Here is a 22,589-nt window from a genome sequence, read left to right on the forward strand (position 1 = left end):
TATTTATTGAGCATTTACTGTGTGCAGAGCACTGTACTAAGCGCTTGGAAAGTACAATTCAGCAATAGAGACAATCCCTACCCAACAACGGGCTCACAGTCTGTCTCCCAGATAGAAGGCCTCAAACATATTATCTTCAAGTCTTATTCTCTGTCCACCCAGATCTCATATAGGAGACTCCCAAGCCCCACAGAGCCTCCCGGCTGCTGAATATTCTAGATCAGCACAACTTGTAGTCAACCATTTTTCTTGGTGGCGGAAGAATCACCACACCAGCTCCGGGTCTGTTCAGCTGGGACCAGTTCCTCCAATGGAAGGAGAAAATGCAGTGAGATTGTTTTACTCTTGTAGTCTCAGGGCCCCACAAAAATGATGTAAGACTGACACAATCACTTAACTCTCCTCCACAAGGCTCTGAGGGTGCGTTTAAGGGTTTTAGTCTCCCCTCTGGCCCATTTCAACTGAGTGATCCCTTTCAGGACTTTAGTTTCTTCCCTTAAAAGACCAGCAGCATGACCAGCCCATGAAGTGCCTCTGTCCTACCAAGACTAGAAGTTTCCTCTTGGCCGGGAAAGAATTCCAGCCAGCAATTCGTGGGACCCTGCCCTTTGGGGGAAATCCATTTCTCTGCCCCTCTAACCTCAAAGCCAGGTTTAAGGTTGTTGAATTTGGCACCTGCAAGTTACTAGTTATGGTAACGTTTCATCTCACCCCAGACTGGCAGTCGACTCTATAGGGTCCACTAGGCATTCAAGAGACAGAAGACAAGTTCCTCAGGCAATGCAGCTGTTTCCTAGCTGGAGTTTCTCTAACTGGTATCACCTGTGTTTTGTCTGGTTGGCCCAGAGAGCAAGAAGAACCTTCCCTAATGGCGGCCTCTGAAGAGAGGTTTTTAGCAGCTTCTCTGTGGCAATTCTATTTCCCCTTAGTCGAATCTTCATTGACTCCTCTTCACCATTTACTTGGGCTGTTCTTCCTGTATGCTCTTTCCCATCCCATCTCTGATCCTTTCCTTATTTCCCCCTGGACTTTCTCTTTCCCTCCTAGAGACCCCTATCCTGCTGCAGGGATCTTCAGGAAAATCCATCGGCATTTCCACCTGTGTGACCCTTCCCTTGACTAAATGCTCTCCTCTTCTCTCTCTCACACACAAACAATAGGATATATTGAGTGCTCACTAGGAGTATTACACTGAACTAGGTACTTGGCCCCTAACCCGGGTGCCCAGTTTTCTCCGGTGACAGAGAAAGCAGAGGGCTACGTGTCCCTTCACCACCCCTGAGGGACAACATAGAACAGGGGGCAGTGAGGCAAATGGACAGTCTCCCAAAGCTCTGGTCCTTCCCTTGAACAGTGAAGGCCTGTCCAGTCTTGGCAGATCCCCAGGGATACAGGACCTGGCCAGAGTGGGCCAAAACTGCCCCTAGTCTGCAGGAGTGGGGAAAAGTTAGAGGTTCCAAGCTGAGAATCCAGTCTGGACACCCAGAACGACCCCAGGGTGTGCCCCCAGAGTAAGCCCGGGCCTAATCTAGGCTGGTGGGCAAATCTGAGGGAAGGAAAGCAGGGCCTAAGGTGAACAACTGTTGTCAGACAAACCCCTGTCTTATCCCCCAGCATCAGCAGCACCTCAGCCTGCCCTGGCGTCTATCATTTAAAAACCAGCAGTGCAGATTCATCAGTGGATGCAGCGTGGGGGATTTTAATGACATGCTTCTTCCCCCAGGCAACGCAGGTGAATCAAGCCAGGTAAGGCAGGTCTCAGTTACCTGTGGACCGCCACCCACAGAGAAATTGTGGGCACTGTTGAGAATCATGAGAGATTTCCTTTACCTTCCCCCTCTCTCAACTCCCTTCATCTCTGCTCCCTGGGACAGACTTGGAATCGTCACCCCACCCCACCCAGTTTTCCTCTGGAGCCAGTCTATTTATTGGCTTTCTCATGGGGAGAGCTCAAAGCCAGGTATTTCCCTGTGGCAAGCATCATAGCCCCATTTGATGGTGGGAGAAATCCCAGTCCAGGGGAGGGAAGACTTGCCCAAGGTCATGACGAGGGCCAGAGAAGGAACTGGAAGTAGAGCTGGAAGCAGCATGGCCTAGTGGAAAGAGCCTGGGCATCAAAGGACCTGGGTTCAGATCTCAGCTCCATCACTTGTCTGCTGTGTGATCTAGGGCAAGTTACTTCATTTCTCTGGGCCTCGGTTACCTCATCTGTAAAATGGGGATTAAGATTATGAGCCCTTATGTAGGACAGGGACTGGATCCAACCTGACCAGACTGCGAGCTCATTGTGGGCAGACACGTGTCTGTTATATTGTACTCTCCCAAGTGCTTAGTACAGTGCTTTGCACAAAGTAAGCACTCAAATGCAGTTGAATGAATGCAGTGTCTGGCACATAAGCATTTAAATACCATTTACCAAAAAAAAAAAAAACCCAACTCCTAAACAAAAACAGACCAACTCAGGAGAGGCTTTCTAATCTATAATTCCCACCACAAATGAAAGGCTTCCAAGAAAACACTTTCAGTGGATTGTTTGGAAACAGGAGGATTTCCATCCATTAAGTCAGATCAGCTTCATCTGTGACCTTAGGAGCCCTGACTTCTACCCTTCTTGTGATTCCACCTGACCTCCTTTCCTCCTAGAATGGACTGCCACCCAGCCTGTGTTTTTGCTTTGCTCACTGCTGGATCCCTGCCAGGGAAGGGGAACAGCACTCTTGGAACTGGTTGGTCACCCTCTTACCCGGATGGGCAGTTTGTATATTTTTCTTTGGCTCTTCCAAGGCCCAGCTTCATTCTTACTATCTTCTGTGTCTCCCAACTCCTCACAAGCCTCCAGTAGTTGCCCAACCACCTCTTTAGCAAACAAAAACTCCCCCCCACCAACCCCTTGCCCATATCGTCCCTCAGGCCTGGCACTCCCTCCCTCTTCATATCCAACAATCTACTGCATACCCTTTCACCTTCAAAACCCTCCTAACCAAAAAATAAAATTAAAAAAAAATTTCCACCAAGAAGCCTTCCCTACACCCTCATTTCCCCTAAGCACCCTCTCCTCTGCATCAACTAAACCCATACCTCAAGCACTTTGATACTTACCCTAGCCCCCAGCACTTAAATACAACTCCTACTTTACTACTTCCCCTATGTGCAATTTATTTTAACACCTGTCTCTGTTTGTAAACTCCTTATGAGCAAGGATTTTATCTACTAACTTTGTTGCATTGTACTTTTCCTCACTGCTCACAACAGAGTTCTCCCTCCCGGAAGCGCTCCTTAAATACCATTGATTGACTGATTGATTATTTCTCTCAGGGTCGGTCTTGGCTCCAGGATTGGCCACTCGATCCCAGGTGCCCATCCTCTGGTCCCAGCCATTTCCCCTGCATCAGCTCCAAGCTCACCTGCGAGACTTCAAGGATGATCCAGACCCTGCATTTTCACCTCTAACTCCAGCCCTCCTTGTCCCGCGGGCCTGTTTGTAGTGGCATGGGAGGGGCAGGGGGGAAATTGAGGAGGGGGATGCAGGAAACATAAAGTCCTTCTTTTCTCCCTCCCACACAAAGCGTGAGCCCCATGTGATATAGGGATTGTGTCCAATGTCATCCACTTGTATCTACCCCAATATTTGACACATGGTAAACACTTAACAAGTACTATTATTTTTACTATTATATAGACTGTGAGCCCCATGTGGGACAGGGATAGTGTCCAATGTTATTAACTTGTATCTTCCCTAGTGCTTAGAACAACAACAACAAAAAAGAAACATAGTACTTAACAAGCACTATTATTTTTATCTTTAGACTGTGAGACCCCTGTGGGACAGGGACTGTGTCCGATCTACCCCAGTGCTTAGAACACTGCTTGGCATATAGTAAATCCTTAACAAGTACAATTTTTTATTATTACTTTGACTGTGAGACCCATGTGGGACAGGGACTGTATCCATTGTCATTAACTTGAATCTACCCCCATAGTTAGAATGGTACAAAGTAAGTGCTAAGTACAGTACTAAGCACTGGGATACAGCCCAAGTTCCACAGGGGGCTCACAGTCTTAATTCCCATTTTACAGATGAGGTAACTGAGGCACAGAGAAGTGAAATTTCCAGTGGTGGAGCTGGGATTAGAACCCAGGTCATTCTGACTCCCAGACCCATGTCTCATCTACTAGGCCACGCTGCTTGACACGTGGTAAAAATTTAACAAATACCGTATCATCATCATCATCCTCATCATTATCATCACCACCAGAAAGTCTCATAGGCAGGCTTCCTTGATGCTCATGAAGGAGGAGATGTAGCAGCTCCTCATGTGTCCCTCCTCCTGCGCCCATCCCACCAGGGGCCCTGGAGCCAAGGGCTTATTGGGGACAGAGGCAGTGGGAGGGGAGGCCATGGGGGAGTCCTCAGCTCGGCCCGCTGGGGTCGTCGGCCAGCACCTCGTCCGGCCCGGCCCGGGCCACGCAGCGCTCCACCAGGGCCAGCACGGCCCGCAGCCGTCGGTCCAGGGCGGCCAGGTGGGGCTCGGTCAGCAGTGGGCTCAGCCGGTCGGAGGCCAGGGACTCACGCATGACGTCGCTGAGGCGGTAGGGCTCCGTGGCCAGAAGCTGGAGGCGCACAAAGGTCGACTTCTTGATCCTGGACGGCAGGCAGGCCGAGGGAGCCGTTACCGGGGCGTTTTCCTCACCCGGTTCCTACAGCCCCCAGCTGCCCCGGTTTACTGGAGTCAGTCAGTCGATTGTATTTATCGAGCACTTACAATGTGCGGAGCACTATTCTAAGCACTTGGGAGAATAAGTTATAACGATAAACAGACACGTTCCCTGCCCACAACGAGCTTACGGTCACTCTCTGAAGGGTCGACTGGGCGGTCTGAGGCCAGGCTTGGCAGCTGCCTCCCTCCACACCGGTTTCTGGGAAATCTCAGCCCAATCCTCCACTCTACCCTGGTCCTCGATTCTCGACTCCCGCCCCGGCCTCCCGCCAATGACCCCATCTCCCAACCTCTCTCTCCCAGGCTTCTTCAAGGGAAAATCCAAGCCTTTCCCGGGAACCTTCCTTTCTTCTCCCTCTCTCTCAGTTCTCCTCCTCCCCACCTCCTTCCCTCTCATCTCTCCCCAGCCTGCTTCCAACCTCCCCTTTCCCTCTCCATTGGCTTCACCCTCCCCCCTGCCAATCATACCAGTTGTCAATCCTCTCTCCTGCCCTGGGGACTCTTTTTTTGCACTCCACTCCCGCATAGAGGGACAGCCGAGTTCTTCTGAATCCCCTCTCTCCCAATCCCGCCGACCATTCTCAGAAAAGGCTCCGGTCCCAGAGACTCCTTGGCATTCAGCCTTCTTTCTCTGCTCCCCCATCCTCATTTAAGGCTTAGCCTGCCTCTGCTGGTATCCCCCTCTGACCAGCCCAGAGCTCTGCTGCAGCTGCTGGGAGCCACGCCAGGGAAGGGGGGAAGGGAATTGTCCAAACTGGGTCCCGGGCTGGCTGAGTTCTGAAGCAGCGGGCAAGAAGGAGGGAAGAATAATGTTGGTATTTGTTAAGCGCTTACTATGTACTGAGCACTGTTCTAAGTGCTGGGGTAGACATAGGGGAATCAGGTTGTCCCACGTGGGGCTCACAGTCTTAATCCCCATTTTACAGATGAGGGAACTGAGGCACAGAGAAGTTAAGTGACTTGCCCACAGTCACACAGCCAACAAGGGGCAGAGCTGGGATTCGAACTCATGTGCCCTGACTCCAAAGCCCAGGCTCTTTCCACTGAGCCACGCTGCTTCTCCAGGAAGAGGGTGGGACCGGGAGAGTCTCACCTGCAGCACTGTTCCAGGGGAGCCAGGATGGAAAACTCATCGTGAGAGTGACGGCCAAACCTGAGGAGGGGGAAGAGGAGGAGTCAGTCAATCGTATTTATTGAGCACCTATCGTGTGCACAGTGTTGTTCTAAGCTCTTGGGAAAATACAATAGAACAATAGACACTTTCCTTGTGCACAATGAGTTTACAGAGGTGCAGGCAAGAGACTGGGACTGGATTCCTTGCTGGGTCAAACCGGGCCTGAAATTGGGAACTTTTTTTTTCAGTGGTATTTGTTAAGCACTTACTTAGGGCCAGGCACTGTTCTAAGTGCTGGGGTATTCATTCATTCATTCATTCATTCAATAGTATTTATTGAGCGCTTACTATGTGCAGAGCAGTGTACTAAGCGCTTGGGATGAACAAGTTGGCAACAACTTGATAGATACAAGCTAATCAGGTTGGACACAGTCCCTGTCCCATATAGTGCACACCGTCTTAAACCCATTTTACAGATGAGGTAACTGAGGCACAGAGATGTTAACTGACTCACTCAACATCACACAGCAGTTAAGCGGCAGAGCCGGGATCAGAACCCAGGTCCTTCTGACTCCCAGGCCCATGCTCTATCTCTTAGGCCACACTGCTTCTCTCTGTAAACGGGCATCTGTGCTACTGTTCAAATAAAACACGGGCCTGCATCTCTTCATTCAAGGGGAACTCAAATGTCATGCGAGTATTAACTTTCCCTAAAATTTCTCTTTTAGAGAGAAGACCCGCCTTTTTCCTCCCTCTGAATTTCCCTCTCTGACCGTGACAGAGGCCTGGGAGGTACCAAGCAAGGACAGTTACAGAAACCTTGCGGGCAGATGCCAGGTGTTTTGAACCTTTTCTGGGATGCCAACCCCAGGGACTTTGACCCTGCTCGAGCCTGGTTAACCACAGGGGTGGCAGGGAGGAAGAGGAAGAGGAGTGGGGTGTCCTGGGGGATGGCACAGTCCTCTGCCTGGCCCCCAGGGCCTCGTGGACTGACTCCAGGCAAGACTCAACCTCTCAATCCCTGACATCTGTGCTGGGCAGAGAACTGGCTATATTCAGGTCAATCGGGAAGCAGGATGGCCTACTGGAAAGAGCCCAGGGCTGAGAGTCAGAGGACTCGGGTTCTAAGCCTGACTCTGACATTGGCTTGCAGTGGGACCTTGGGCAAGTCACTTAACTTCTTCATTTAACTGCTCTGTGCCAACTTGTCCTCAACTGTAAAATGGGGATTAAATCCTTCTCCCTCCTACTTAGATTGCCATGTGGGCAGGGACTCTGCCCAACCTGAAAAAGCTGTGGCTACCCCAGAGCTCAGAACAGGGCATGACACATAGTAAGTGCTTAATAGATAGCATTCAAAACCCCCTCCATTGGGCAGCCCCCTCCCCCGAGAGAGGAGGCTTTCTCCTCCCTAGACTCACCTCTGAAGCCTCACCCCACGGCTTCACCCCCAGACTCATCCCCACGGCTTCACCCCCAGCCTCACCCCCGCCCATTGTCCAGGTGGAGCAGGAAGGTCTCGTTGCCAAACTTCTCAAAGGTTTCATAGTGATGTCGGTCCAGGTTCCCTGGAAGGCAGAGAGGAGGGTCGGAAAAGGGAGAAAATGAACAGGGGAGCCCCTCTGGGAGGGTTGTGGGTGGAAGGGTTGGTAGGAGGGGGTGGGTCTCTGGCTTATCTGGGGAGGGGCTGGCTGGGGGCCATCAGACCCCAAGTGGGAAGAGGATCTAGCAAAGGGAGGGAGGAAGTACAGGGGGAGGAGGCTGCTCAGGGGGAGGAGCTTAGATAGCAATGATAATAATGGTATTTGTAAAGCGTATACTATATGCCAAGCACTGTTCTAAGTGCTGGGGTATATACAAGGTAATCAGGTTATCGCACGTGGGCCTCACAGTCTTATCCCCATTTTACAGATGAGGTCACTGAGGCACAGAGAAGCGAAGTGACTTGCCCCAAATCACACAGCTGACAAATGGCGCAGGCCGAATTAGAACCCATGACCTCCAACTCCCAAGCTCGGGCTCTTTGCATTGAGCCATGCTGGGGAAGAGCTTAGTCAGGGGGAGGAGTCCCAGCCAGATGGTTGAGATGCTAATGGTGTCTCCTTCCCCTCCCCCTCCTCCCAGAGCCCCCTCCCCGCTGGGACCACTGCCCTCACCCATGAGGAAGTCCAGGATGGTCATGTCGATGAGGTTGAGCAGGCGGGAACCCTTGTCATAGGGCGGCGTTTGCCTCACACGGGCACAGTAATCTGGGTTCCCTTCCCACCTAATAGTAAGAATAAAAAAACAATAGTAATGATAATAATGTCACTTGTTAAGCACTTACTAAGAGCTATGCGCTGCACTAAGCCCTGGGGTAGAGATGATATAAGCAGATGGGACACAGTCCCTGTCCCACATGGGGTTCCCAGTCTACTGTGAGCTCACTGTGGGCAGGGATTGTCTCTCTTTATTGCTGTATTGTACTTTCCCAGGTGCTTAGTACAGTGCTCTGCACACAGTAAGCGCTGAAAAAATACTATTGAATGAATGAATGAATGAAGCAGGGATTTGATCCCCATTTTACAGGGGAAGAAACTGGGATAACGAGATATTAAGTATCTTGCCCAAGGTCTCAGAGCAGGCCAGGGGCAGAGCCGGGATTAGAACCCTGGTGTCTTGCCTGCCAGTCCTGGGCTCTTAGTTAGGCAGTCAGGATGGGGCCGTTCTGAGGAGCGGGTACCAGGTCAGTGCCAGGGTCCCCCGCCCCACCCCCGGATGGACTTGCTGGGAGCCCCAACCTCTTTCTTTAACCTGGAGGTGGTAAACTCCCAGAGGGCAGGGACAGGGGCTGTCTTCCTAATTCGTGAAGCATTCCACCTTGAAGGCGCATCTCCTCCAAGAGGCCCACCCTGACTGAAGCTTCATTCCCTCTTCTCCCTCTCCCTTCTGTGCCACCCTGATTTGTTCCCTTTATTCACCCCCCAACAGTCCATATCTGTAATTTTATTCATTTATTTTAACGTCCGTTTCCCCCTCTAGACTGTAAGCTCGTTGGGGGCAGGGGACGTGTTTATCGACTCTGTTATACTGGAAGCTTGTTGTGGCAGGGAACGTGGCTGTTTATTATTATATTGTACTCTCCCAAGCGCTTAGTATAGTGCTCTGCACACAGTAAGTGTTCAATAAACAAGATTGAATACTCTCCCAAATGCTTAGTACAGTGCTCTGCACACAAGTACTCGATAAATACGGTCAGTGATTGAATTGAACTGTGGAGCACCAGGTGACTGACAGGCTCCCATCCCCTTGTCCCTCTATCCCACCCCTCCGGGGCCCCTCCCGGCCCTCCTGCACCCCGCCCCCCAGATCCGCTGCTCACGCCGCTTTCTTGCTCTTGCTGTAGGAACGTCTCCAGGGGCTGCGCCAACTGTGACGTTTGGCCAGAGCGGGGTCGGGCAGGAAGGTGGCCAGGGAGCCCTCCAGCAGGTCGGGCTTCCCGCACAGGGCGTGCTCCGTGGAGCAGTAGTAGGAGCACACGCCAAAGAAGCACACGTTGCCCGCTGGGGAGGCGGAGAAAACTGCAGGTGAGCGGGAGATGGGGAGCCCCTCCCCACAGACCCGGGGTGACCCAAGGGGACCAGAGCCAGGATCCCTTGGACCTCACCCGGCTCCCACCCGCCGGGCCGAGCCGGCACAGCTGAGCCCCAAATTTCCGCTCCTTCCAGCTTCCTGAGTCTCCCATCTCTGGCCCTTCCGGCTTCCCCAGACCTGACTGAGCTTCCCGGGCACCAGCTCCACCCCCGCACCTTGACTCAAAAAGGAACAATTCCGCAAAATCCATGGAACTGGAATGTCCCAGCTGGAGCCTCCAACTTGTCTAACCCTCTCCATCCCACAGCCCAGTAAGGTTCCCAAGCATCTGCTGGAACCAGTCACCCCCTTGATCCTGTTGCCCCGCCAGGCTGGCTTAGAACTAAGCTGCTGTAGGCGGATGAAGATGGTGGGGAGTGAGGGAGGGAAGGAGGGGGTGTTCTTGGCATGATCCCCCCTCGGGGCCCCAGCTGCCCTGGGCCCTGTGAGCCAGAGGCCTTCCTTCCTTGTGGCACGTGAGTCAGAGCCGGATGGAGCCGGACAGAGCCAGTCAGCCTGGGGCAAACCGGATACTGAGGGACCAATCCCTCCACCGACGCCTACCGGCTCAGGCCCGTTGGGTGGAGAGAGGTGAGGAAGCAGAATCCCTGGCCAGAGGATACTGCTGGATATTGCTGGGATTCCTCGCCTTAACCAATCCAGCAGACTGAACACCATGAGAATGTTTTTTTTTTTTTAATGGTCTCTGTTGACTTTTTACTATGTGCCAAGCTCTGTTCTAAGTGCTTGGGTAGATACAAGACAGTCGGGTTGAACACATTCTATGTCCCACATGGGGCTCTAAGTCTTAATCTCCATTTTACAGATGAGGTAACCGAGGCTCAGAGAAGTAAAGCGACTTGCCCAAGGTCACGCAGCAGTCAGCATTAGAACCCAGATCCTTCCGACTCCCAGGTCTAGAATCTGCCCACTAGCCTACATTCCTTCTCCTTTGGCCATGCTGCTTTGAGACAGAGTTTGACATGTAAATACTTAAATATCATAATAATAATTATTATTCTCATTATTAGCAGGGTAGTATTATACTTGCTCCAATATTTGGTGAGGACCCCATCTTGGGGGTGGTTGGCCCAGGGGAGGTGTGTGTGTGGGGGCGAGGGGGACGGGGGTCCCACCTGGGGAGATGAAGAAGGTTTTCCGCAGCTTCCTGTCAGTGGTGATGTCCCGGACCTCCTTGGTGAGGTTCACTATGCGGCCGGCTGCAGGGGGGATTCTGCGGAAGTCCAGGATCCTGCCCGGGAGAGACCCCAGGGACCCTCGCCCAGGTCCAGAAATGGCAGTGGGGAAGCGGGCGACAAGAGGCCAGAGGCAGAGGGGGCACCAAAAAGATGGGGGCCAGAGGACCAGAGACACCGACCCACGCTCTAATCCGGTGGCTGGAGCCTGGGTAATGGACTGACGGAAGGGGCCCGTGCTGGACACCACAGACCAGCGGATGGCCAGAGACTGGGGACTGTGAGGACGCCGCCCACAAACTGCAGGCCCGACTCCGGCAGGCCCCGTGGTATTTGTTGAGCGCTCACTACGTGTCAATCACTTTTCTAAGCTCTGGGGTAGATACAAGTTAATTGGGTTGGACACAGTCCCTGTCCCACATGGGGCTCATAGTCTATGTAGGAGGGAGTAGGATTGAATCCCCATTTTACAGTTGAGGCAACTGAGGCACAGAGAAGTGAAGTGACTTGCCCAGGTTACACAGCAGGCAATTGGCTGAGCCAGGATTAGAATCCAGGTCCTCTGATTCCCAGGCTCATGCTGTTTCCATTTGGCCATGTTGCTTCCCCAACCTGTTTACTCTTTCCCAGCGCTTAGAAGTCACTTAACCTCTCTCTTTCTCAGTTACCTCATCTGTAAAATGGGGATTAAGACTGTCAGTCCCGTATGGGACATGGACTGTAATCGATCTGATGATCTCATATCTAGCCCAGTGCTTAGTACAGTGCCTAGCACAAAATAAGTACTTGACAAATACTGCTTAAAAAAACATGTAGTTGCACTGTTGCGCACTTGTTTAGACCCATGGGTCACTTGCAGATGCCAGAAAGGAGCAATATTACTGAAGAAACTCTTGCCATGCAGACGTTACGGTGACGAATTGCAAAGTTAAAATAAACCAGAAGGTTTTGAAATTTAAACCCTGATATTTAATCACGCTTTTTAAAAACCCTGAAGTACATTACTTCTCAACGGGAGAAATCCGTCCTTTAAATATGAAAGTGGGAATCTACTTCCCCTCAGAGAAAGGATCGGAGCAAGGAGAACTTCAGGGCAAGATCCAGTGGTCCAAGTGCTTGTGACTAGCAGTGGCCTCTTTCTGGCTTGCTCTAGTTGTCTCCTGCAGCCCTGGGGGAATGTGTCTTGGGACTGAGGATTAGGGTTTTTCTGGGTGGGAGTGTAAGCTCGTTGTGGGCAGGGAACATGTCTACCAACTCTGTTAATAATTGTGGTATTTGTTAAGCCCTTACTATGTGCTTAGCTCTGTACTAAGCACTGGGGTAGATACAAAATAATCAGGTCCCACATGGGGCTCACAGTCCAAAAAGGAAGAACAGGGATTGAATCCCCGTTTTGCAGATGACTACCCCAAGCGCTTAGTACAATGCTCTGCACTCAGAAAGCGCTCCATAAATACCACTGATGATGAGGGGGATGACTCACCTGTCCAGGTGAAAAGCTGCGATTTCCGAATTGTGTCGCTCAAAGTCAGAGAAGTAGAAGAAATCTGCCGGGGTCTCCTGGTCTCGGGTCTGCCTGGAACCAAGTGGGGAGAGGGGTTGGGGCTGTGCTCCCTCGGGGCCTGACACAGACCCCCCACCCCCACCCCCAGTTCCAGGATAGTGGGTAGAACTGGGAGTCAGAAGGACCTGGGTTCTAAACCCAGCTCCGCCCACATGTCTGCTGTGTGACCTTGGGCAAGCCACTTCACTTCTCTGGGCCTCAGCTACCTCACCTCTAAAATGGGGGTTAAGACTGTGAGCCCCATTTGGGACATGGACTGTGTCCCAGCTGTTTATCTTGTATTACCCCAGCGCTTAGTAATAATAGTAATAATTATGGTATTTGTTAAGCCCTGACTATGTGCCAAGCACTGTTCTAAGCACTGGGGTAGATATAAGGTAATCAGTCCCCGTCCCACATGGGACTCACAGTCTTAATCCCCATTTTCCGGATGAGGTCACTGAGGCACAGAGAAGTGAAGTGAGTAGCCCAAGGTCACCCAGCAGACAAGTGGCAAAGCCCGGATTAGAACCCACGACCTCTGATTCCCAAGTCCATGGTCTCGCCACCAGGCCATGCTGCTTCCCAGTGCCTGGCAGATAGTAAGGGCTTAACAAAAACTGTGAACAGACAATAAATGGGGCCAGCTCACAGGGAGATTGGCTACCGGGTGTGAGGTGAGTGACCTGTGACCCACCAACCCCAAACCAAACCATTCTGATTCCCTACAGTGTGCTACACGCTTAGGGCGCTCAATAAATCCTTCAATCGTATTTATTGGGCACTTACTAGTGCAGAGCACTGTACTAAGTGCTTGGAAGAGTACAATAGTAATAACGTTGGTATTTGTTAAGTGCTTACTATGTGCAGAGCACTGTTCTAAGCGCTGGGGTAGACACAGGGGAATCAGGTTGTCCCACGTGGGGCTCACAGTCTTAATCCCCATTTTACAGATGAGGGAACCGAGGCCCAGAGAAGTGAAGTGACTTGCCCACAGTCACCCAGCTGACAAGCGGCGGAGCCGGCATTCGCACCCATGACCTCCGACTCCAAAGCCCGGGCTCTTTCCACCGCGCCACGCTGCTTCTCAACGTACAGCCACATTCCCTGCCCACAGTGAGCTTGCAGTCTAGAGTGGGCAAAACAAATAAATGAAATTACAGGTATGGACAAAAATGCCGTGGGGCCGGCAGTGCGACTGTTTGACGGAAAGAGCTCCTTCCTCTGGAGCTGAGGTGGGTCGGGTGGGGAGACTGGGTGTCCTCCGTGGAAGCATCGGGGCACGGGTGGGGCTGGCCCAGCTCAGGGCCCCCCCCCCCCCCCCCCGCCCAGTTCCTGCCCTCCTCCTGCCCACCTCCCGCCCACCTCCATCGCCAACGGAGCTGGGCACGCTGCTTCTGCCGGCCACAAGAGGTCGGCCTGCACCACCCAACGCCCCCAGCCGAGTGGGGAAATCCAGCCCCGTTCCATGCGGTTCAGGGGACCCCCAGCTCACAGGGATGGGGGCGAACCCCCCCGCCCCAGCCCTGGGACTCGCGGGAACGTCAAGGGGCTCCCCTGCTCACAGAGCTGCTGGGGTCAGTCCCCAGGTCCAAGGACTCATGGGAATGACAAGGGGACCCCCTACTCCCAGGGGTATGGGGATGAAGCGTCAGGGGCTCATGGGAGTGACGAGGGGATCCCCCTGCTCACACAGTAGTTGGGGTCAGTCCCCGGGCCCAGGGACTCGTGGGAACGACAAGGGGATGCCCTGCTCACGGGGGTGCGGGGATGAGGCCCCTGACCCTGGCTCAGGGACTCATGGGAATGACGAGAGGATCCCCTGCTCACAGAGTTGCTGGGGTCAGTCCCCGGGCCCAGGGGCTGGTGGGAATGACAAGGGGACCCCCCGCTCACGGGGGTGTGGGGGTGAGCCCCCCAGCCCCAGCCCCGGGACTCGTGGGAATGACAAGGGGATCCCCTGCTCACAGGAGTGCGGGGATGGGCGACCGGGAGCTCGTTGCGGGCAGAGAACGTGTCTACCGACTCTGTTTTATTGTACTCTCCCAAGTGCTTAGTACAGTGCACAGCACAAGAGTGCTCAATAAATTCGATTGATAGATAGTAAGTGCTTACTAGGTACCAAGCGCTGAACAAAGCGCTGGGGTAGATAAGCAGATCGCAGGAAGTCCTTGGCCCATATGGAGCTCACAATCAAAGAGGGAGGGAGAACAGGGGTCTGTCCCCATTTTACAGATGAAGAAACTGAGGCACAGGGAAGTGACGTGCCCAAGGCCACCCAGCAGGAAAGTGGCAGAGCTCTCAGACTCACAGTGCCACTAGGGCCCTGTTGCTGTACATTTCTGTAATTTATATATTTCTATTCATGTCTGTCTCCCCCTCTAGACTGTAAGCTCACTGGGGGCAGGGAGTGTTTATTGTTAGATGGCAGTCTCCCAAGTGCTTAGGACAGTGCTTTGCGCACACTGAGTGCTTGATAAATGAGATTGAATGGAATGGAATGGCTTCTCTACCCCACACCCCCAGCACCCCACAATGTGGGAATTCCAGGGGGTGAGCGACTTGGAGCCCCAGGGCGAGCGGGTGGGACCCCAGCGAGGACCCCATCGCCCCGGCTTCCCGTGGTCCTTACTCACTTCATAGGCTTGAAGAGCGCTTGCCCGTAGTTCGGGAAGGTCATGATGAGCTTCAGCTGGGTCCCCCCGGACTTCTGGACTGGAAGGATAGAGGTGCGCGTCAGACGGGATCCTTTTTTTTTATGGTATCTGTTAAGCGCTTACCAGGTACTGTCCTAAGCGTTGGGGTAGATACGAGGTAATCAGTTCATGTCCTACCTGGGGCTCACAGCTGTAATCCCCATTTTACAGATGAGGTAACGGAAGCACTGAAAAGTGAAGTGACTTGCCCGAGGTCACACAGTCAATCGTATTTATTGAGCGCTCACTGTGTGCAGAGCACTGTACTAAGAGCTTGGGATAGTACGCTATAACAATATAATTTTATTCATTTCCCCCCTCCCGGCCACTCGGCACTTATGTCCATATCTGTAATTTATTTATTTCTGTTTACGTCTGTCTCCTACTCTAGACTGAGAGCTCGCTGTGGGCAGGGAATGTGTCTGTTTGTTGTTCTATTAGTGCTTAGTACAGTGTTTTGCACACAGTGCTCCATAAATACGATTGACTGACACATTCCCCACCCTTAACGAGACTACGGCCTCGAGAGACACAGCAGACAAGTGGAGGAGCTGGGACTAGAACCCGGGTCCTTCTGACTCCCAGCTCGGACTCTATGCACAGGGCCCGTGTCCTGGGCCGGGTCTGGGCCGGGCTTGGGGCGGGTCTGGGTTGGTACCTGCGCCGACGATCTTGTGCGTGGCCAACTCCTGCAGGAGGACGGGGCCCAGCGTGTCATGGCGGGGGTAGAGCTCATAGCGGTTGATGCCGATGTGGAATCGCAGCCAGGTGGGGTAGGTGGCGTAGGCCGTGTCCCCGGCGGGTCCGCCTTCTGTCTCGGTCATCGCTACCCTGAGGCCCCGAGAGGCAGGGGCCCGGTCCTGGTCGGCCCCATCCCTCTACCCATCCTTCCCCTCCACCTTATCTTCCCGGAGGCTCTGAGAAGGGATTGCTCATCCCTTTTAAAGCGTTCAATCCCCCGGCCCTCTCCTACCTCCCCTCACTAGCCTCCTACCGTAACCCAGCCCACGCACTTCTCTCCTCTAATGCCCACATACTCCCTGTCCCTCCATCTCATCTGTCTCATCGCCAAACTCTCGCCCACCTTCTGCCTATGGCCTGGAATGCCCTCCCTCCTCATATCCCACAGACAATTTCTCTCCCCTCCTTCAAAGTCTTCTTGAAGGCCCATCTCCTCCAAGAGGCCTTCCCTGACTAAGCCCCCCTTTCCTCTTCTCCCACTCCCTTCTGCACCACTTGACTTGCTCCCTTTATTCATCCCCCTTCTCAGCCCCACAGCATTTATGTACTTATCTGTAATTTTATTTATTTGTATCAATATCTGTCTCCTCCTCTAGTCTGTAAGATCAATGTGGGCAGGGAATGTGTCTATTATATTGTTTTATTGTACTCTCCCAAGTGCTGAGTTCAGTGTTCTGCAAACAGTAAGCGTTCAATAGATACGACTGATTGACTGATTGACGCCAATCTCGTGGAAAAAACCCCAGCCCGGGGAATCTGGAGCCCGGGTTCTCATCCTGGCTCCTCGACTTGCCTGCTGTGGGACCTAGGGCAAGTCACTTCATCTCTCTGTGCCTCAGCTGTCTCCTCTGCAAAATGGGAATCAAATACACATTCTCCCTCTTTTTTCTTCTCAAATGGTATTTGTTAAGCGTTTACTATGTGCCAGGTGCTATACTAAACGCTGGGGTAGATATAAGCTAATCAGATTGGACCCAGTCCATGTCCCTCATGGGCTCACAGTCTCCATCCCCATTTTTCAGATGAGGCCCAGAAAAGTGAAGTGACTTGCCCAAGGTCACATAGCAGACAAGTGACAGAGTCGAGATGAAAACCCAGGTGCTTCTGACTCCCAGGCCCGTGCTCTGTCCACTAGGCCCCGCTGCCTCTCCTCTTTAGATCTTGATCCCTGACGGGGACAGGGACTGGGTCTAATGATCTTGATCTACTCAGGGCTTAGCACAGTGCTTGGCTTCTAGTATGTACATAACGCTATTATTATAATGATAGTACGATCAATAGCATCAATTGAGCTATCGGATGCAGAGCACTGCAGGTGGGTGAGGAAAATACAAAAGAAACCAAAGACCTCAAGGGTCTTACAATCTACTGGGGAAGACAAGCTGACTTAACTGACAAATGTACAATATTTAAAAGGGCATGAGAATTCTTATAAACGAAAGCTAAACACAAATGAGTAGGTCAATCAATATCTAAACAGACAAATACATGGGAGTGTAGGAGGCTTGAGGGGACAGAGGGAAGAGCGTGGTCCAGTGGAAAGAGCACAGGCCTGGGAATCAGAGGACCTGGTTCTAATCCCAGCTCTGCTACTTGTCTGCCGCGTGACCCTGGGCAAGTCACTTCACTTCTCTGGGCCTCAGTTCCCTCATCTTTAAAATGGGGATTAAATCCCACTCCCTCTTACCTAGACTTTGAGCCCCATGCGGAACACGTGTCCAACCTGATAACCTTGTATTTATCCCAGCGCTTAGAACTCGGCACACAGTAAGCGCTTAAAAAACACCAGAAAAAAAAGAAGAAAAAAAAGAGGGAGATAAGGGACAGAGTGGAACTAATCAGTGTCTCAGTAGATTTGCCCGCGGCACTGGAATTAGCTAAACTCCCTACCCTAGCCCTTGGCCCACTTTCTCCTTCCCTATCCTGTGAAACAAGGACAAACGCTACCTCTCGCCCTGCCACAGACCCTGAAGTCATCGGCTTATAGGCTGAACTAGAACTCAGGGGTCCTGGCTGAGTCTTTGCCCCCCGACCCCCGGGATCAGTACTGAGACTCTGGAACCTGAGAAGGCCCTCCTTTCCAGCGTGAAGAGAGAGGCCGGGAGGGTCCGGGATGCGGGATGGAAGAGACCTAGGGAGCGGGATCGAGCAAGGGGCTGACGGGGCATGATTGCAGGCCCTGGGACGAGGCATCCTGGGATTGGGGCCTACAGGTCAGGTCCCTGGACTCACCATTCCGAACTACCGGTGCCCTTCAGGATAAATTTCTCCTGAGTGTTGACGGTGAACAGCCTGTCCTCTTCTCCGAGCACCCGGGGCGGTGGGTTGTACAGGGGGTGAGCAAAGAGGGCGGCCAGCTTTGACTTCTTCCCAGCTTGGGCCAGCTCCTTCCCCGCTGCCCCCTCGGTGGTCTCCCTCCCTCCGGGTCCCCTATCCTGCAAAGGGGAGCCCCTCTCCAAGGAGTCCTTGGCGCTGCTGAAGTCCTGCAGTTCCCGGCGGCTCCCGGGCTTGGGGCCGTGAGGTGCGGAGTGTGCCGGAGGAGCCGGGGCCGGACCCGGCCCGGCTTCCCCCTGCCTGGGGCAGGAGCAGGTGTGAGGGTTACGGGGCAGGGTCAGGTTCAGGCCCAGGTGGAGCAGGAAGGCCACGGAGACGAACAGGAGGAAGAGGGCCTTGAACTGCCGCTTGAGCCACTTCTGAGGCAGAGGGAGGAACATCGTCTCCAGAGCCGGCCCCGCTGGGGAGGCCGAGGCGAGGAGGCTGTCCGCGCCGAGGCGGCGGGGAAGAGTCGCTCGTCCTTATTTCTCTTCCCTCTTGGGAGGGCTCCGGGTGGAAAAGCCGGCTCCCCGGAATGGTCAGAGAGTGGCCCTCCGGGAGGCGGAAGCAGGCCGACCGGGGAGGCCGGCGTGACCCTGGCGCGCTCGGGACTGTCGTCGGGGAAGACCTAGAGGCCGAGGGGAGGGCACGGGGGAGGGCCGAGGGAGCAGATGGTTTTATCGCTGCTGATAAGTGGCAAGGAGTCCATGCCAAGAGGGAGAGGGCAGGGGACAGTTCCCGATGTCAAGCCACCCATTCTGGAGTGATGAAGGAATTGCTGTTCACGCTCCCTCTTTCAGGATGCCCTCACTAATGCCGCTTGTTTTTTAAAAATTTTTTATGGTATCTGTTAAGCACTTACTACGTGCCACGTACTGTACTAAGCGCTCGGGCAGATACAAGCTAATCAGGTTGGACACAGTCTCTATCCCACGTGGGGCTCACAGTCTTAATCCCCATTTGACAGATGAGATAACTGAGGCACAGAGAAGTGAAATGACTTGTCCCAGGTCATGCAGCGGACAAGTGGAGGAGCCAGAAATAGAACCCAGGTCCTTCTGACTCCAGGCTCATGCTCTATCCACTAGACCATAGTGCTTGAGGGGGGTGGTGATGAAACCCCAGCCCAGAGATTTTTCCCTTCAGAGGCCCACAGTGCCCCAAGCAGGATGATCTAGTCGAAAGAGCACGGGCCTGAGGTACTGGGTATTAATTCGTTCATTCGTATTTGTTGAGCGCTTACTGTGCGCAGCGCACTGTACTAAGTGCTTGGGAGCATACAACATAATAAGCAGACACATTCCCTGCCCACAGCAAGCAAACAGTCTAGAGAGGGAGACAGACATTAATATAAAATAAGAAATGACAGATCTGGACCTAAGCGCTGTGGAGTTGGGAGGGGGGAAGAATAACGGGAGCAAGTCAGGGTAACACAGAAGGCAGTGGCAGAAGAGAAAAGGAGGGTTTAAGGGAGGGTCTCTTGGAGAAGCACTTAATAAATATCATTTAAAAATTAGAAGAAAAGAATGGTAGGGTCGGGGGGACGCCTCCGCCAGCCCAGTCTCTAACGGCCTGGAAACTCAGCCCGAGCCACCAGGGAGGCGAGAAACCAGGCTAAGGACTCCTCAGGATCTGGGAAGCCATTTCCATTCTCCCAGGGGCTTTTGACTGCTCAAAAATAAGAAATCAACCCTGGGTCCTCTCCCTCTCTCCCCCTTCCCGACTGCAGCGAAGGGGAGGCCGGCGAGAGCCCTGACCGGCCCCCGTGGCTTCACCCGCAGGTGCCGGGGAATGGCAAGTGGCCTGTTTTCCCCTAGCCGGCGCAACAGTTCCCTAGCAACCGTCTCCCGCTGCCACCTTCGGCTGCCCTAGCTTCTGACAATGAGCTAGCTGTCCTCCGCGTGCCAAAGCCATCCCTCAGCCAGGGGCAGCGCTGGGTCCCACACCTTCCTCTTTCATTGTGCAGAAGAAATCAGCCTTTCAGCCACCGCTGGGGGGGGGGGGGCGGGCCTGGGTCGGCAGAATCTTCCAGAAAATTCACATCTGGTAGCTGCGCCAGGCCAGGGCTCCGCACGCAGGAAGCGCTCGATAAATACTACCGGTTGACACGTTGCGAGCGCTCGACGATAACAATAATAGTAGTCGTAGTAAAATAATAGTAATAATGACGAGCAAGGGAAGTTAGCTGGGTCTGTGACTTGGATAATGAACTTTTTACATCAACATCACCCGTCCCTAAAAGTCCTGCCCAGACAGTAATCGGGATAATAAAGATAGTATTTCTGGGTTGGTTTCAAGTCGACAAGGTCAGATACAGTTCCCGTCCCGTCCGGGACTCCCAATCTAAGGGAGACGGGGTAGGAGAACGGGTATTTCAGCCCCATTTTATCACTGAGGAAACTGAGGCAGGGCCAAGGCTAGAATCCGGGTCTCCTGACAGTCCCGTGCTCTTTCCACTAGGCTGCTCTGCTCCTTGATATTGGTTAATTGATCATTCCCCATCTGTCACTCAAGCTGAGAAGGGCCTCATTTCCTTCCCGTGCCGGGGGCAAAAAGGGGGCTGCCAACCCCAACAGGGGGCAGTTTGTGGCCCCGTGGGAGGCAGAAAGCAGGTTGGGGGAAATTCTGGAACCCTCGGGTTTTCTGTCGTTTCAAAGGCACCATTAAATATTCACCAAAAGATTTCTGTTTCCAGGCAGTCAGGTCTGAACCTGCCCGCAAATCGGAGAGCTTCAAAGGCAACCGGACCCGAATGGCACCATGCCAACATCCCCTGTTGCCATGACACCCCATCGCCCATTCTTCTTTCTGGCGACTTCCCTCCCACCCCTCGTCCTCTTCCCTCCTCCTTTCTGGCTCATTAAAGGCTCGAGTCTCTGCAATCGCTCCGCTCGGTTCCACGCTCCGTCGTCTCGTCCGTTCTCCCTGGCCCAGGCGGTGTCCCCCCATGAGATGGCGGTGACCTTATCCGACTGGGAGGCCTCTTGGGCTTGAGACCTTTGACACAGGCCAGAGAGTGGCCTTCACACGACACTTTCAGACTCAACTTCGACAAATTGGTCAAAGCCCCGCGAGTGATTCAGTAGCCTTTAAAACAACAACTGCCTCCTTCAAACCACCCCTTTCAGCCTAGACTGTAATAATAATAATCATTATGGTATTTTTTAAGTTCCTTACTATGTGTCAGGCACTGTACTAAGCGCCGGGGCGGATACAAGCAAATTAGGTTGGACACGGTCCCTGTCCCACGTGGGGCTCCCAATCTTTGTAAGCTCATTTTGGGCAGGGAATGGGTCTGTTTATTGTTATATTGTACTCTTCCGAGCACTTCGTACAGTGCTTTGCACAGTGCTCAACAAATATGATTGAATGAATGAATATGGATGTGGAAGTGGATGATGATGATATTTGTTAAGTGCTTACTATGTGTCAAGCACTGTTCTAAGTGCTGGGGCAGATATAAACTAATCCAGTTGGACACAGTCCCTGTCCCGCATGGGGCTCACCGTCTGAATCCCCATTTTCCAGATGAGGGAACTGCGGCACAGAGAAGTGAAGTGACTTGCCCAAGGTCACACAGCAGATGAGTGGGAGTGGCAGGATTAGAACCCAGGTCTTCTGACTCCCAGGCCCATCCTCTCTCCCAGGCTGCTTCCCCGGCTTGGAGAAAGACACCCTGGGGCTGGTAACTATTTCAGTGATGGAATAGGTCTAGAGAGGGAGCTCATCATGGGCAGAGAGGGTGTCTGCCCATTCTGTGGTATTATTGTACCCTCCCAAGCAGGGAAGGGGACTGTTCATTGTTATACTGTACTCTCCCAAGCACTTAGTACAGTGCTCTGCCCATAGTCAGCGCTCAATAAATACATTTGAATGAATGATCCGCTTAGTACGGTGTTCTGCCCATAGTCAGTGCTCAATAAATAGATAGCATTGATGGATGGCCTAGAAAAAGGCGCATCTGCCTCCACTCCCTCTAGGGATGCCACTAGCAGGAAGTGCTCTAGAGATGGACACAGAGATGGTGGGGGCAACGAGAAGGGCTCAGGACAGGAGCGGCCACCGAGCCCAGGGAATACGCCACCTCTCTGCCGGCCGATTCTTGGGCCCCGATGACCGAGCGAATGGAGGGGTGGGAGGGGAAGTGATGCCAGCGCCCCGCTACTTTCCCTGAGAACTGCTTGTTTGGATGTACCCTGCCTGGCACAAGAGGTCATGGTGACCCGGGGGGAGTCTCATGGGTCGGACAGTGGGGACAAACACAACCAGAGCCAAGAGGATCTCTGAGCAAACGTACCTTGCCCTAACCCAGAGCCAGCAAAGTAGGTCGGTTTGACCTAGGCTAAGCACCAATCAGGTCATGGCGGGGGTGTGGGTGGGAGTCGGAGCGCGGGAGGTAGAGACGGGATGGACGGGGAGAGATGAGGTTAATTATTCACTCACCAACTGGAAAAGAAGGAATGGAGGTAGGCTAGTGATGGCGACTCTATCCTCATCACCCCTCCCCTGGCTAAGAAACCACGTCTCATGTATTCCTACGAACGGCTCGGTGGCCAACAAGGCGTTGGTCCGTGCGGGGCATTATGGTAAGCTCATCCCCCATCCGCCTTCCCCATATCTCCTGAACCGGGAAGCAACACGGCCTAGTGGAAACAA

General features: G+C 53.1%; 1 protein-coding gene across 1 annotated transcript; it reads right to left on the reverse strand.

The window, feature by feature from the left end:
* Positions 1–4,178: 4,178 nt before the first annotated feature.
* On the reverse strand, positions 4,179–15,708 carry LOC100090261 (extracellular serine/threonine protein kinase FAM20C-like). The gene is made up of 9 exons (XM_029079539.1): positions 15,538–15,708; positions 14,820–14,898; positions 12,124–12,216; positions 10,581–10,696; positions 9,194–9,374; positions 7,989–8,098; positions 7,319–7,400; positions 5,812–5,871; positions 4,179–4,642 (listed from the first exon to the last, which is right to left on the reverse strand). The coding sequence occupies exons 1-9, from the start codon at positions 15,701–15,703 to the stop codon at positions 4,411–4,413; spliced, it is 1,119 nt and encodes a 372-aa protein (XP_028935372.1). The 5' UTR covers positions 15,704–15,708; the 3' UTR covers positions 4,179–4,410.
* Between the last annotated feature and the right edge of the window lie 6,881 nt (positions 15,709–22,589).

Source organism: Ornithorhynchus anatinus, chromosome 14 (assembly GCF_004115215.2).
Source record: "Ornithorhynchus anatinus isolate Pmale09 chromosome 14, mOrnAna1.pri.v4, whole genome shotgun sequence".
NCBI classification, from domain to species: Eukaryota; Metazoa; Chordata; class Mammalia; order Monotremata; family Ornithorhynchidae; genus Ornithorhynchus; species Ornithorhynchus anatinus.